Below are 16795 nucleotides of genomic sequence, written 5' to 3'. Positions count from 1 at the left end.
GTTATGGCAGCAGCTAGCTGCCATAACCCCAGTATCCTCTTTTTCGGCCGGTGGTCCGGTTTCCAATAATAGTGGTCTCTGAGGAGGATTCACCGCGAGATCACTTTTATCGGCAGCGGGAGAGGGCCCCCCCTCCCGCCACGCTCCGGTGCCCTCCGTCGCTTACTGGAGCCGTCAGCAGTGGCGAAGGCAATCGGATGTTGATCCATGCTGGGTATGGAGACGGGTGAGGGGAAGATGGCCCCCACCCGTCTCCATACCATTGCAGGGCAGAAGCGACGTCAAAACATCACTTCCGCCCATAGCTCTTAAAGGGACATTTTTTTTTTTTTTAATGACAATTTTTTTTAATCTTTTTTTTGCATTTTAGTGTAAATATGAGATCTGAGGTCTTTTTGACCCCAGATCTCATATTTAAGAGGACCTGCCATGCTTTTTTTCTATTACAAGGGATGTTTACATTCCTTGAAATAGGAATAAAAGTGACACATTTTTTTTTTAAAAGAACAGTGTAAAAATAAAAAATAAAAGGTAAAATAAATAAGAAAAAAAAATTTTAAACACGCCCTGTCCCGCCAAGCTCGCGTGCAAAAGCGAATGCATACATGAGCAGCGCCCGCATATGAAAACAGTGTTCAAACCACACATGTAAGGTATCGCCACGATCAGCAGAGCGAGAAAAATAATTCTAGCTCTAGACCTCCTCTGTAACTCAAATTATGCAACCTGTAGAATTTTTTAAACGTCGCCTATGAAGATTTTTAATGGTAAAAGTTTGTTGCCATTCCACGAGCGGGCGCAATTTTGAAGCATGACATGTTAGGTATCAATTTAAATTGGGCTAACTTTACTGTTGTCTTATTTTTTCCTTGTCAAAAGAAGTTTATTGAGTATACAATGTTATAAAGATACATAAAGTAAGTTTACAAGGATCTATAAAGTAAGCTCATTGTTTTACAGTAGGGTTTATAGAGGTAAATATCATGAAATTTCAAATATTAAACATTGGGTTCACGTAAACCTAATTGTCTTATTTTTTAATTCAAAAAAGTATTTTTTCCCAAAAAAGTGCGCTTGTAAGACCGCTGCGCATATACGGTGTGACAGAAAGTATTGCAACGACCGCCATTTTATTCTCTAGGGTGTTAGAAAAAAAATTTATAATGTTTGGGGGTTCTAAGTAATTTTCTAGCAAAAAAAACGGTTTTTAACTTGTAAATAGCAAATCTCAAAAAGAGGCTTGGTCCTTAAGTGGTTAATAATGAAATATAGAACTGACCGATATACAATAACACTAGTAGTGATGAGCTGAACATACAGAACTGAACTCAATAGGAGCTGAATCAGTTAAACCAGTAATGGCCATTTTCTGGGCAAGGTATTGTTAAACACATGGCATAGTAATGCTGGTAAATACAAACAGTCTGAGATTCCCTTAATCTATACCAGGCCCTTAGCCTAAATGAGAGGCTGGTGTAGATGTTAATAGGGGACCCCAAACCAAAAAATGGCATGGGGTCCCCCTAAAAACAGCAAGTCTGGTGTGGATGTCAAGGGGGATCCCATGTAAAAAAAACACCACAAAAAGAAAAAAAAAGAAGGAAAAAAAAAAAGAAAAAAAAAAAAAAAGAAGAAGGATCCTTCAGGCTTCTTCCACACAACCTTGGCACAGTGGTTGTTGGGGTTTGTGAGTAGGGAAACTATTGATATCTAAAAGACCCCTTTTAAAAATATGGGGTTACCCAGATACCACTCCTCCCATGTGAATGGATATAGGATACATAGTAGCCCTACTCATTCGCAAAAAAAAACAGTAAATAAACACACCAATGCTTTTTAAGAAGTTCTAGCAATACAGATCCACGTCGATATCAATGAATGATACCGACACATTTAATACCCTTGCTTACTCGCAGGGCCTCACAACTAAATGTAAATAAGAGAGGGGGATCCCAGGTGATTTCATTGACCAAATATCAATATGACCACATTTGGGCATTGGCATCTACTGGGATATCCTGTCTCTTTGTTTATATTTAGCTGAAGGGCCTGTGACCTGTTATTTGTAGCAAGTAAGAGACAAGATTAGATGTTGCAGTGTTTTTTTTTTCTTTCGGCAAGTTGATGGGCATTGTTCATCATGGTTGGCATGACTATGTTTCACTGGACAATGTAATTGATGATGGATTTACATTATCGGATATTTTTTTCCTGTTTAATTAAGAACGTGTGAAAATGTGTGTTATTATGTATATTTTTTGTATGAATGAGTAGGAGTACTCTATGCACCCCTTACTCATTCATATAGGGGAAGTGGCAGTATCATTATTAAAGAGGGTTTCAAGTTTCTGATAAGCCCCCTGCTGCAGACCCCCCCCCCCCCTCTACAGACACACACAACCACCAGGCCAGGGTTGTAGGGACTTTGCTAGGGGGTTCCTTAAAGACAAGGTGGTGCTCCCTTGTTGAGGGAATAGCATGTTTCTTCCCTACTTCTTTCTGAGCTTGTAAGGCTGCGTGCTCAGATAAATGTCTGGTATGATTTTTTTTTTTTTTACACTATCCTCACCCCTTTGTTTATTCATTCCCTGACTGACAGACAAATAGTCCTGACAAGGATTTGTTGCGGGTTGTTAGTACACTAGTGGCTGCTAGCTACCTAACGACCAGCCTGAGCAGACAGCTATCACATTTAACATGCATGCAGTAATCCTGCTGCTAAATGTTTCACTTCCTGCTGCAGATGGATGTTTGGCTCAGCCAAACACACATTTCATTTTGGCTGTTTTCCAAACCTTTGAACAAGCAAAACTCATTCCTAGTTCAGACCATTGTTCTTTATTTTTCATCATAAATTTATGGAATTGTTTTCCACTGTTATTCTACTGTTATTTCCCCCTCTTGTTTTTCAGGCTACAGCTATTTCTTCAAAGATCAATACTATCATGAAATGGAAGATAGAATACTAAAGATTGTTAAAGTTGGCAACATTAAAAATGATTGGCTGTCATGCTAAAGGGTATATTTCTCAAATACTGTTTTTTTTTGTTTTTTCTTTATGTATTCTAGTCTACACGTGTAGTATTTTTTTGTTGCTGGTTAAGGAAATGATGTGAAGGACCAGTCTGGCACTGGTATAATGACAGTGCATGTAATTGCACCTCATTTTTGTGTTAGAAATATTTAATGTATTGTGTGCATGGGGGATGTTTTAATACAGTTATGTGAAATATTCTTTGGGCTAGGTTTACAATTTTCCTACGAAAACATATTTAACTTTTGTTTCGGAATGAAACAGCATTTTTAAAACATGCTGTTTTCAATGTGCCATTTACATGATAGTAAATAGTCATGACAGAATACATATAGATAGGAATATGCTGCTAATATACAGTATATTTTAATGATCTGTACTGTCTATTGTAACACTGTATGTATTCTAGACATAAACAGGAAGGATATGCTTTACATGTTGGAAGAAAATGAAACCACAGTTATAAGGCTCTGATATTTAAACATGAGGAACATTGTGGTACTAAAGCAGTATTTGTAAATTGTCCTATATGTTTTTTTGATTGGTTGAATAAACATTATGATTGCAATAAGCAAATGTGTTAAAATATACAGCTCAGATACAGTGCTACTAAAAAAAATTTGAGTATCAGAATAAACAGTCTCTTTTATTAATTTTTGCCTGATTGTTGATTTCTTCAAGTAGACTACATACGTCTTGATTAATGAGACAAAACGAAAAATTAAACTGCTGCAATGACTATCATCAAGAGAGCTCCTATAATGTTAGTATTTGGAAAGAAATATACTAGTGTTCTTAGCTGAAAGGGAAGAGAAGTATTTACTGTATTAAACACCCAGTCATAAAGGGTTTGGAAACATACAATCTTCACTGGTCCTACTTGTTTTCTTTTCCCGGGTTATTTGGACACCTCTAGACACTTGTACTGTAGGTACATCATAATCCATACCTCCCAACTTTTGAACAGCAGTGTGAACATCCATCCAGCACAGCCAGAGATTGGTGGGCAAACCAGCGGGCATACGGCCGCAATGAGAGCAAGTACAGCTGTCAAATCGAAGCTCTGTTGTTGGGTATGGGCGGGACCAATATGTGGGGCTCCGTCCCTTTGCCCCGTGCATAAACAAAACAGCCGGCGTTTATACATTGCTGGCCAGGGAAGAAAGTGGCAGAGGGCAGAATCAATTGCAATGGCTTGTGGCTGCAGTTCCTGGAAGCCCTGGATAAAGGCTGCTGGCGGTGGTTGGTGGAAGTCTGAGAAAAGACTGAAGGCTGTGGCATGAAACTCCAAGATTCACTCTAGGAACATTGCTCTCCTTTCATAGCCAAACTTTGTGCCCTTTCTGGCATTTACGCCTGTAAATTGCATGTGCACGCCTACTTTGGCCATGCAAATATTCACCTACAAACAATATAGGCAGAGGACATTACTTTGTATTATAGTAAATTTCAAAAATCAGGAAAACAGTTTAGCTATTTTTTTTTTTACACATGCATTTCAGTTCAGTGAATGTTTTATGTTGTCATATTGCCTGCTGGTGAAAGCGGAGTTCAACCTATTGTTTTAACCAGGGCTTTTTTTCAGGGGGGACTTGGTGGAACTCAGTTCCACCACCTCTGGCTCAGACCCTTTGGTGCCTGCTCACCACAATCACTTGTAAACACAGAAGTCTGGTTTCTGTGTTTACAGTGACAGCTCTGCACTCTGTATGTAATGCAATCCTGGTATTTAATGCCCCTTTAAGACCCTCCTACTGTTTTTGTGAAATTTGACTGAACACACCCACTATTTGATGTGTTTTGGAGGGTGTGTGTAGGGGGAGGGGTTTTGTGGGGCCGTGGTTAAGTTCCAGCACCTATTGTTTGAGAAAAAAAGCCCTGGTTTTAACTTTTTTTTCTAAATACCTTTTTTTCCTTATTTTCTGGAGCACTTCTGGCTTCAGCTGCCTATGCCAGGAGTCTGTGGGAATCTCCTAATACTGAAAGCTTTGATTTGATTTACTCTGAATGACAGGTTGCTAAAAATAAAGGACCACATTAATGTCATTATCTAAATGTTGCACTTGAAGTGGACCCAATTACAGCAGAGTGTTTAAATAAAAATGAATTGGGGGACTGGAACTCTACTTTAAGGAGATATATAATTTACCGAAAGTTATTTCAGACCATGTGCCTATTAGATTAGAACTATTCTAAGCCTAACAAAATTAATTTGCTAAAGATCAATGGAGGCTTATCCCAATGTATCTGGGCTTGCTGCCTCAACCATACAGAATAATCGATAAACTTGCCTCATTTTTTGTCGTGTCAATCAGAAAAGGAAATCTTATGGTCAATAAAAGACAATTTTTTTTTCCTTTTGACTAGTTTCCTCCTTTCTTGTTACCTCTTGTCATCTGGCTGGCAAAAGAAACTTTGGATGGTCATCTTAATATGTACTTATGCATTGCTGCACAGTCCTTAGTAATAATAATACCCAGGGGCGACTCTAGGAACAATATATGGGGGGGCACATAAGATACCAAAGTCAAAACTGGGGGGGCACTAATAATTTTTACCACAAAAAAGCCCCCCTTACATCAGATTCCACACAGCGCCCCTTACATCAGAAACAAAAAAGATAAATGGCGCAAGAACACACATCAAACATGAGTAGAAATGATACACATGAACGTAAAACAAGTCCAGAATAAGTTGGGCAGAGTGACTAAAAACCCTGAATATGCAAAATCAAAAATGTAAAAATATATATAGGCTCTGCCACAAGCGTCCAGAGAGTAACAAAATAATAGTCAATGAAAAGAATATATATAATAGTCCATGAAACTGATACTATACACCAGCAGCAGCTCACTTGAGAGTGGAAGCAAACAACTCTGAAAGATAATGTGAAAAAAAGGCAAGAAGCGCCAATCTAAGTGCAGTATCATAAAAAACTTTAATTAAAATCATATAAAAACAACAGCCAAATGGCTACTCACAAGGACAGGATTAATACAGGCAAGGACATATAGTGGGTCCAGGGACGTCCTCCTCAGATGTTGTAAAGGTGCATAGTGCAGGTTCCGGTGGAGATGCTGTCAGCGCTATGATGTACAGATGGTCTGTGGGGTCTCTGCTATGGGTGCTGAGCTGCAAGGAAGATGGAAGTGTCCGCAAGGAGAGCCGGCATCTACTAGGACTTGAGGAGCCAGGGCCGTAGCAGGAAACAGGAACCGGATGGAGACAGGCGTGGAACGCAAACACTATTCCAGGAACCAAAGAGCGGAAGTGACGTGTGGACGTGTCAGATGACGCATTTCAATGCTTCTGCATTTTCTTCAGATCTAAAGTCTAAAGGACACATGTCGCATTAGCCTGTTAGATCTGAAGAAAATGCGGAAGCATTGAAATGCGTCATCTGACACGTCCACACGTCACTTCCGCTCTTTGGTTCCTGGAATAGTGTTTGCGTTCCACGCCTGTCTCCATCCGGTTCCTGTTTCCTGCTACGGCCCTGGCTCCTCAAGTCCTAGTAGATGCCGGCTCTCCTTGCGGACACTTCCATCTTCCTTGCAGCTCAGCACCCATAGCAGAGACCCCACAGACCATCTGTACATCATAGCGCTGACAGCATCTCCACCGGAACCTGCACTATGCACCTTTACAACATCTGAGGAGGACTTCCCTGGACCCACTATATGTCCTTGCCTGTATTAATCCTGTCCTTGTGAGTAGCCATTTGGCTGTTGTTTTTATATAATTTTAATTAAAGTTTTTTATGATACTGCACTTAGATTGGTGCTTCTTGCCTTTTTTTCCCCTTACATCAGAGTCTACAGATCCCCCTTACATCCGAGTCCGCACAGGGCCCCTTACATCAGAGTCCACACAGCCCCCCTTAGATCAGAGTCTGCATAGCCCCTCTTAGATCAGAGTCTGCACAGCGCCCCTTACATCAGAGTCTGCACAGCGCCCCTTACATCAGAGTCTGCATAGCCCCTCTTAGATCAGAGTCTGCACAGAGCCCCTTACATCAGAGTCCGCACAGGGCCCCTTATATCAGGGTCTGCACAGCGCCCCTTACATCAGAGTCTGCATAGCCCCTCTTAGATCAGAGTCTGCACAAGCGCTCCTTACATCAGAGTCCACAAAGCCCCCCTTACATCAGAGTCCGCACAGCGCCCCTTACATCAGAGTCCGCACAGCGCCCCTTACATCAGAGTTCGCACAGCGCCCCTTACATCAGAGTCCGCACAGCGCCCCTTACATCAGAGTCTGCACAAGCGCCCCTTACATCAAAGTCCACTAAGCCCCCCTTACATCAGAGTCCACAAAGCCTTACATCAGAGTCTGCACAGCGCCCCTTACATCAGAGTCTGCACAGCGCCCCTTACATCAGAGTCCACAAAGCCCCCCTTACATTAGAGTCTGCACAGCGCCCCTTACATCAGATTATGCACAGCGCCCCTTACATCAGAGTCCACAAAGCCCCCCTTACATCAGAGTCCACAAAGCCCCCCTTATATCAGAGTCTGCACAAGCGCCCCTTACATCAGAGTCCACAAAGTCCCCCTTACATCAGGGTCTGCACAGCGCCCCTTACATCAGAGTCTGCACAGCGCCCCTTACATCAGAGTCTGCACAGCGCCCCCTTACGTCAGAGTCTGCACAGCGCCCCCCTTACATCAGAGTCTGCACAGCGCCCCCTTACATCAGAGTCCACGGAGCAGCCCATACATCAGAGTCCACAAAGCCCCCCTTACATCAGAGTCTGCACAGCGCCCCTTACATCAGAGTCTGCACAAACGCCGCTTACATCAGAGTCCACAAAGCCCCCTTTACATCAGGGTCTGCACAGCGCCCCTTACGTCAAAGTCTGCACAGCGCCCCTTACATCAGAGTCTGCACAGCGCCCCCTTATGTCAGACTCTGCACAGCGCCCCCTTACATCAGAGTCTGCACAGCGCCCCCTTACATCAGAGTCCACAGAGCCGCCCATACATCAGAGTCCGTAAGAGCCCCCTTACATAAGAGTCTGCAGCGGCCCCCTTACTAGACATGTGCATTACGTTTCATTCCGAATCGAAATTTGGACACATTTTTCATTATTTGGAAATTCGGATGCCATCCAAATTTTCGAATTACAATAGTAACGAATTTAAACGAATCCAAAATAAGGATTTTTTTTTTAAAAAGCGAACAAAATTCGAATCGACTCGAATTCGAAAAACAAATTTGAATCAAATTCTAAAACAAATTGGAATTTGAAAAAAATAGAAATAGATTTTCTAAAAAATAATACAATAAACTAGAATATAAAATAATAAAGCAATAGAATAAAAATAAAAGAATAGAATTTAATAGAATGTAATAAAATAAAATAGAACATGACCGTCTTCCAAAATTTTAATTTCGAATAGTATAAATTCGATTTCGAGAATAGATTGGAAGATAATTCAAAACAATGGAAACTAAAATAATAGAAAAGAATAGAAAAACAATACAACAGAATAGAATAAAATATTATATATATTATATTTTATTCTATTCTGTTCTATTGTTTTTCTTTTCTATTCTTTTCTATTCTAATCTTTTCTTTTCGAATTTGAATTTATTCTATATGAAATTCGAATTTCATATAGAATGAAATCGAATTTGAAGAGAAAAGATTAGAATAGATTAGTTTCGTATTCGAATTCGAAAAAATTTTGACTGAATTCAAAAAAATTTGATCAAATTTGAAAAAATTTGATCAAATTCGAAAAAAAATCTACCACATTCGAAGAAAATTCGACCGCATTTGAAAAAAAATCTACTGAATTCTAAAAAATTGGACCATTTTCCGAAAATTCGAATTTCATATAGAATGAAATCGAATTCAAATAGAAGAGATTAGAATAGAATACAAAATAATAGAAAAGAATAGCACAGAAAAACAATAGAACAGAATGGAAAAAAATATATACATACACACAGGGCTTTTTTTCTCAGAAAATAGGTGCAGGAATTCACCCTCCCAGCCCAAATCCCCGCCCACAATCAAGCCCAAACCCCGCCCCAAACCACGCCCAAACTCCACCCCAAGACACACCTTCCTTAGAGGAGAGAAGTAAAGTGGCGTCAAATAACTATAATAAGTGAGGCCTTATGCCCCGTACACACGGTCGGATTTTCCGACAGAAAATGTGTGATAGGACCTTGTTGTCGGAAATTCCGACCGTGTGTAGGCTCCATCAGACATTTTCCATCGGATTTTCCGACCCACAAAGTTTGAGAGCAGGATATAAAATTTTCGGACAACAAAATCCGTTGTCGGAAATTCCGTTCGTGTGTACACAAATCCGACGGACAAAGTGCCACGCATGCCATACATTACATACTCTTGGTCACTAACTCTGTATGCTTTAGACCCCTTTCACACTGAGGCACTTTACATGCGTTTTTGTTCTAAAAATTGCACCTGTAAACTGCCTCTTCTGCAGCCCCAGTGTGAAAGCCAGAGTGCTCTCACACTGGGGCGGTGCACTTGCAGAACAGGAAAAAAAAAAGTCCTGCAAGCAGGATCTTTGGGGCGGTGGGGGAGGGGTGTATACACCCCTCCTCCACCGCCCCTGCTATTGAAATGAATGGGCACCGCTTTCAAAGCGCCTTAAAAGTGTTTTGAAAGCAGCGCTAAGTGGTCGCTTTTAACCCCTTCCTGGGGGTTAAAAGCGCCCCGCTAGTGGTGCCAAAGCGCTGCTGTAACAGCGGTAAAGCGCCGCTAGTTTTAGCATTTTACCACTAACACCCGCACTGCCCCAGTGTGAAAGGGGTCTTACTGTTCCCCAACAAATTTCCCTGGTCTTCCCTATCAAGTATCCCCCCAAAAGTAACTATCAAATCCTCTCTTCTGCCTATCTCTTTCCTTACCTCTGTGCCCCCCATCCACACCTAACCTCTACAACCCTCATCCACAGCCCACCTCTTCTTTCCCTGTCCACAGCTCCACTCTGCACCCCTATCCGCAACTCACCTTCCCCCCCATCACACGTCTGCACCCCTCTAACTACAGCTTACAACCGCAGTCCACAACTCACCTCTACAACCCTCATCCACAGCCCACCTCTTCTTTCCCTGTCCACAGCTCCACTCTGCACCCCTATCCGCAACTCACCTTCCCCCCCATCACACGTCTGCACCCCTCTAACTACAGCTTACACCCCCAGTCCACAACTCACCTCTACAACCCTCATCCACAGCCCACCTCTTCTTTCCCTGTCCACAGCTCCACTCTGCACCCCTATCCGCAACTCACCCCCCCATCACACGTCTGCACCCCTCTAACTGCAGCTTACACCCCCCAGTCCACAACTCACCTCTGCACCTCCATCAATATTATCTCTACTCCCCTTCTGCACCCCCATCTAAAGCTCACCCCAATCCACAGCTCTCACCTTTGCCACCCACCTCTGCACCCCCAGCTTCCCCTACAGCTCTCACCTCTACACAACCCCCCACCACCACTACCCTCCACAGCTCTGCCCACTGCAGCTCTTACCTCTGTACAAAGCTCCCTTCCCAGTTCTCCTCTCTGGACAAATTTCCACCCCCCCCTCCTCACTGCACAATCCTTCTTTCATAGTATCCTCTCACTGTGAATTCAGTCTCTGGAGGGCTCTTTCTCCCCCCTCCCCTCCGTTTTTCATCTCACCTTTTTCACTGCTGTTCCAGTGCTCCAGTCCATGTTTTATGTGCGGGCTTTTCAGATGATTGAGAACTGTAGCTGGGGCGGAGTTTCAGGGCTTCTCTGCTCTCTGCTCCATGCTACAGGGTAAGAAGAGGCGGGGACAGAAGCTGCTGCTTGAATCAACACAGGCAGCTGTAAGTTACTGTGCTGGGACCTGAAAATCTGAAAAGGCAGCAGCCCTGTGTGCGCAGCGTTAGTGTGAGATACATGACAGGTCAGAGCAGAGAGGGCTGCCTGTCAGAGGTGCCGGAACTGTGTTCCGCCGAGTTCTGGCAGAAAAAAAGCCCTGCATACACATATATATAAATATTAAAATATTAAATTATAATATAATTATATATATATATATATATATATATATATATATAAAACCATCTTCCGAAATTCGAATTTCGTATAGAATGAATTTGAATAGAAAAGATTAGAATAGAATAGAAAATAATAGAAAAGAATAAACTAGATAAACAACAGAATAGAATAAAATATAATATAGATTATATTTTATTCTATTTTGTTCTATTGTTTTTCTAGTCTATTCTTTTCTATTATTTTCCATTCTATTCTAATCTTTTCTATTCAAATTTGAAATTAATTCTATACAAAATATGAATGTTGTAAGATGTTTATATATATATATATATATATATATATATATATATATATATATATGTAGCGGGGACACATTTTTGATGTAACCTAATGTTAATGTTATATCTTATCCTTTGGCGCCATCTAGCGGCCAAAGTGCAAAAGGACTGAATCTTTATTTTCTTTTCGCTTTTCAAGTTGACCTGGAAGTTTTTGTTTGTTTATATCTGGACATTAATTTGACCCGCCCACAATGCACAGTGACTCCCACAAGTCTCAGGTGACAGAACTGCACTGTGGGAAGCCTATAAAAGGGCTGGGAGTGGCCATCTTAGGTCTCTTGGACACGCATGGCCAGCCTGGAAGGATCTGTGTGAGGTCTTCAGCACAGTGCGGCCTACCTACACGGAACAGCGATCAGAGCAGCGGTATTGTGACATCCCACAGAGTTGGACGACAGGGCAAGACTGGGAAGGAGCCAGAGGAGCTTGTCGTAGTCATCTGGGAGTTCCGGAGCGTTTTGAGGACAGGAGCAGAGTATCGCAGCATTGCCGGCCGGCCGGAGGAAGATCCCTGCACATCAGAGCGGAGTCTCCTGACAGCATTGTCCTGGTTGGGTGAGAGGGCTGAGGCCCACAAGTTTCTTGACGCACTTTCATACATCAGTTTACACAAGACAGAGTTGCTCGGACCCGTAGTCCCACAAGCAAAGTCAAGGGGATTCAACATTAAGTCACTGCATCAAAGTTAGTTATAGCTCTGCTGCATCAGGACTTTGCTTTATATGTCAGGTTACTTTGTTAAGGAATCATTAACCCTTGGATTACAAAATTACCTTGTTGCTAGCAGAAGAAAAGAAGATAAAGAAGGACTGTTCAGTAACACATAAGGCCTTGGGTTATTTTACTATATCAGGGTGGTGTGATATTAAAGGAGGGAGCTCCCTAGTGTTGTATTATACTAAATCAAGTCAACATGTGATTTGGTATAGCTTTAAGCGCGCAGGAAATAGGACAGTGCTTAGAGTGAGATACGCTCGCTCTGACGGTATCCTATTTACTTTGTTATACTACTCATATATTACTTCAGACATTATACACCTGTATTGTACCTTTGTAAAGTTTAGTTGTCTGTCAGACTATGTTGGTCTGACAGTACAACCATTGTAGTTTAACCCTTCTAATACAACAACAGTAAATACGGTTATTATTTAAGTACAACTGTGTGAGTGTTGTTTTACTCTTCATCACCAGCCAAGAGAAGGGTAAGGTAACTACAAACAGGTATATTATATTGAGTATTGTGAACTTGCATTTGTGATTTCGTTCTAACTGCATGCTATTACACCACAGCTGTATCAGGGGGACTGAGATATTCAAAGGGGTATAGAGCAGAGTACAGGCCCAAATAACTCAGCAGCTCCTTCGGGGGTTTGTGCTACACGTGGGGGCTCGTCCGGGATTACTGTTACTCTGCAAGCAAGCCCATCCCCTTGGCACCAGTATGGACCCGTCCACTGTGGTTCAGTGGTACGCAGCAGAAGGTGCCCACTCAGAAGCGAGCGTAGCGATTGAGCTCCCTGGTGAGGCCTGGGAAAAAGAACGGATCAGTCAAATTGTAAAGACATTATCCCCAGATAGAAAAGCATGGGTGATTGCCATCAAGCAAGATGAAGAGACTTCTCGCACTTATGCACTGTTGGAGTGGAGAGAAGGAGTACCGGAGAGCTTCAAGGGTGGAAGTGTACAGCTGGGAAATAAAACAAGGTTTTACATAGTACACCCAAAAGTCTCAGATGGGGATCTCATCAGTGCTCCCCACTGGGACACAACTAGAGGAACGATCCCTCCTCTGGTGCCCTGGCCATGATCAGGCCAGAACTCCTTGCAGCTTTGGGAGAATTTGTGTCAAAGTGCCAGAAGAACAACACAGTATGCATACAAGCTGGGTACAGGAAGCTGAGAATTTTTTCAGAACAGCCTGTCCCGGCTGGAGAAGAGGAATTTGATGTATGGATAGAGCAGGCCATGCAGGCTCTGGAAGAGTGGGAACTGCCAGAAGCCCAAAAGAAACAGCACATCAGTGAAAGTCTGCGAGGAGCTGCTGCAGATTCTGTCAGGAACCTGAGGTTTAGTAATACCACCTGTACAGCCTACGATTACTTGGTTATGCTACAAGAGGAGTTCGGGTGGCTGGAAAAGGCAGCCGATTTAATCTACCAGTTTGAACATACCCTCCAAAACCAAGGTGAATGCCTTTCTGAATATATCAGACCACTAAATAAGATGTTATACCAGATTGTGTTGAAGAAGAGGATGAGGCCCTCTGCCATAGACAAAGCCCGAATACAGCAAATCCTCAAGGGGGCTCTACGTTCTGATCCAGTTTGGCTCCATTTGAAAACCTCAGTGGGTGCCATGTCACTCAAATACCCTGATCTCATCAGAGTGGTAAGAGATGAAGAAGCCATGTTAGATGATCAGCAAGCGACTGTTCACCCATCCTATGCATCTCTAGTTGAAGCAAGGCCTGTGAGGGCAGTGGAATAAAGCTCTAAAATTGCCACTTTGAAATCTCAAATGGCACAAGTGATGGAGATGATGACCACATTAATAGCAAAATTCTCAGAGGAAACCACAGAAGGAGAGACCGTGGCCAGAGTACCTCAGAGTAAATCCACTGGCTCGAACCAGAGTAATCATGTAGAAAGATCTGGACGGCCGCACACCAGGATAGGCAGATAAAATCAGTAAGCGCTCTGTACGAGCGTGAAACGCGTTAGCTGCTAAAGCTGTACCACTCCAGCGGTGTCATGTATTTTATTATTCCATGTTTTGAATAAAGAAGATTTTATCTGCCTATCCCGGTGTGCGGCTGTCCAGATCTTTCTACACGATTACACTTGTACCAGCAATTGCCAGCACCTGGGGCTCTCTCCTTTTCTTTGCTGTGGAGGAAAAGAGATTTCAGCTTGGCTTGTCCGGAGTGGTGGTAATTATTTCTATTCATCCGATGGCTCGAACCAGAGGTCAGTGTGCGATGAAGTCTGTTTCAATTGTGGAGGAACCGGACATTATCGGCGAGTGTGCCCAAGCCCAGTGAAGCCTGAGGCATTACGTCAGAAGCCGGCGGGAAACTTCAGAGGGCCCCGGTGAAGGAGTCAACCGGGTGCCCTGTTGTGTCAGCTAACTCCAAAAAACATAATGAAGTAAAGAGACCACAGGAGGGGTCGAAACGCACAGGGAAGGCTCCCGTGATCATCCCAAAGCAACCCAGCACCTCATCTTTTCCCACCCAGGTTACTAAAAGAGGAGGGGTTAATGCACGCCAGACCCAGAGGGTCACACAGGAAGCCACGCGGAACTCAAAGCCCCACAAGAAAGGAGTGCAGGTCAAAGTCACTAAACGGGCCAAACCGGCTACCCCCATTAAATTACCACCCAGACTAGTAGGACCCTTTCCCGTTGTTCCCATTCAGGTGGAGGGAATCTACACCAGAGGTCTCCTGGATACTGGGGCTCAAGTGACTCTCCTTCACAGGGACTTCTATGATAAGTACCTTACACACTTGCCACTGCAGAAGTTAGAAGAGCTACAAATATGGGGCATTGGAACTCAGAGCTTTCCCTATGATGGCTACCTACCCATCAGACTTACCTTCGACCCGAGTGTGGTAGGAAAGGCCGAAACCTTCGACACCTTGGCAGTGGTGTGTCCCACCCTCCGGGGGCTGATGGAAGTTCCCTCATTATTGGGACCAACACTGATCTGGTGAGAAGACTGCTCACACCACTTGTGCAGGGGAAGAGCACTTCAGCCAAGAGTGTGCACCCCATGTTAACACAGGTTTACCAAGATCTTGTGCAGGAACAGAAGGCCCTACCCGAAGGAGTGGGAAAAATCTGGCGTCTAGACAAGAGTGAAAAGCTGGTCCAACCGGGTGAAGTTACATAGTTACATAGTAGGTGAGGTTGAAAAAAGACACAAGTACATCAAGTTCAACCTATGTGTGTGATTATGTGTCAGTATTACATTGTATATCCCTGTATGTTGCGGTTATTCAGGTGCTTATCTAATAGTTTCTTGAAGCTATCAATGCTCCCCGCTGAGACCACCGCCTGTGGAAGGGAATTCCACATCCTTGCCGCTCTTACAGTAAAGAACCCTCTACGTAGTTTAAGGTTAAACCTCTTTTCTTCTAATTTTAATGAGTGGCCACGAGTCTTGTTAAACTCTCTTCTGCGAAAAAGTTTTAACCCTATTGTGGGGTCACCAGTCCGGTATTTGTAAATTGAAATCATATCCCCTTTCAAGCGTCTCTTCTCCAGAGAGAATAAGTTCAGTGCTTGCAACCTTTCCTCATAACTAAGATCCTCCAGACCCTTTATTAGCTTTGTTGCCCTTCTTTGTACTCGCTCCATTTCCAGTACATCCTTCCTGAGGACTGGTGCCCAGAACTGGACCGCATACTCTAGGTGCGGCCGGACCAGAGTCTTGTAGAGCGGGAGAATTATCGTTTTATCTCTGGAGTTGATCCCCCTTTTAATGCATGCCAATATTCTGTTTGCTTTGTTAGCAGCAGCTTGGCATTGCATGCCATTGCTGAGCCGATCATCTACTAGGACCCCCAGGTCCTTTTCCATCCTAGATTCCCCCAGAGGTTCTCCCCCCAGTGTATAGATTGCATTCATATTTTTGCCACCCAAATGCATTATTTTACATTTTTCTACATTGAACCTCATTTGCCATGTAGTCGCCCACCCCATTAATTTGTTCAGGTCTTTTTGCAAGGTTTCCACGTCCTGCGAAGAAGTTATTGCCCTGCTTAGTTTAGTATCATCTGCAAATACAGAGATTGAACTGTTTATCCCATCCTCTAGATCGTTTATGAACAAATTAAATAGGATTGGTCCCAGCACAGAACCCTGGGGAACCCCACTACCCACCCCTGACCATTCCGAGTACTCCCCATTTATCACCACCCTCTGAACTCGCCCTTGTAGCCAGTTTTCAATCCATGTACTCACCCTATGGTCCATGCCAATGGACCTTATCTTGTACAGTAAACGTTTATGGGGAACTGTGTCAAATGCTTTTGCAAAATCCAGATACACCACGTCTATGGGCCTTCCTTTATCTAGATGGCAACTCACCTCCTCATAGAAGGTTAATAGATTGGTTTGGCAAGAACGATTCTTCATGAATCCATGCTGATTACTGCTAATGATACCGTTCTTATTACTACAATCTTGTATATAGTCCCTTATCATCCCCTCCAAGAGTTTACATACTATTGATGTTAGGCTAACTGGTCTGTAATTCCCAGGGATGTATTTTGGGCCCTTTTTAAATATTGGTGCTACATTGGCTTTTCTCCAATCAGCTGGTACCATTCCAGTCAGTAGACTATCTGTAAAAATTAGGAACAACGGTCTGGCAATCACTTGACTGAGTTCCCTAAGTAC

General features: G+C 43.1%; 1 protein-coding gene across 1 annotated transcript in view; it reads left to right on the top strand.

The window, feature by feature from the left end:
• The window catches only part of MMP2 (matrix metallopeptidase 2), a 484562-nt gene extending 480875 nt beyond the window's left edge, over positions 1–3687 (top strand). The window contains exon 13 of the mRNA XM_073605023.1: positions 2913–3687. Coding sequence (XP_073461124.1) covers positions 2913–3016 — 104 coding nt within the window. The 3' untranslated portion in view covers positions 3017–3687. The remainder of the gene's footprint in view (positions 1–2912) is intronic.
• Positions 3688–16795: the final 13108 nt, after the last annotated feature.

This window comes from Aquarana catesbeiana, linkage group LG11 (genome assembly GCF_042186555.1).
Source record: "Aquarana catesbeiana isolate 2022-GZ linkage group LG11, ASM4218655v1, whole genome shotgun sequence".
In the NCBI taxonomy this organism is placed as follows: Eukaryota; Metazoa; Chordata; class Amphibia; order Anura; family Ranidae; genus Aquarana; species Aquarana catesbeiana.
The sequence above is the reverse complement of the archived record's forward strand: the minus strand, read 5'-3'. Positions and strand labels throughout refer to the sequence as shown.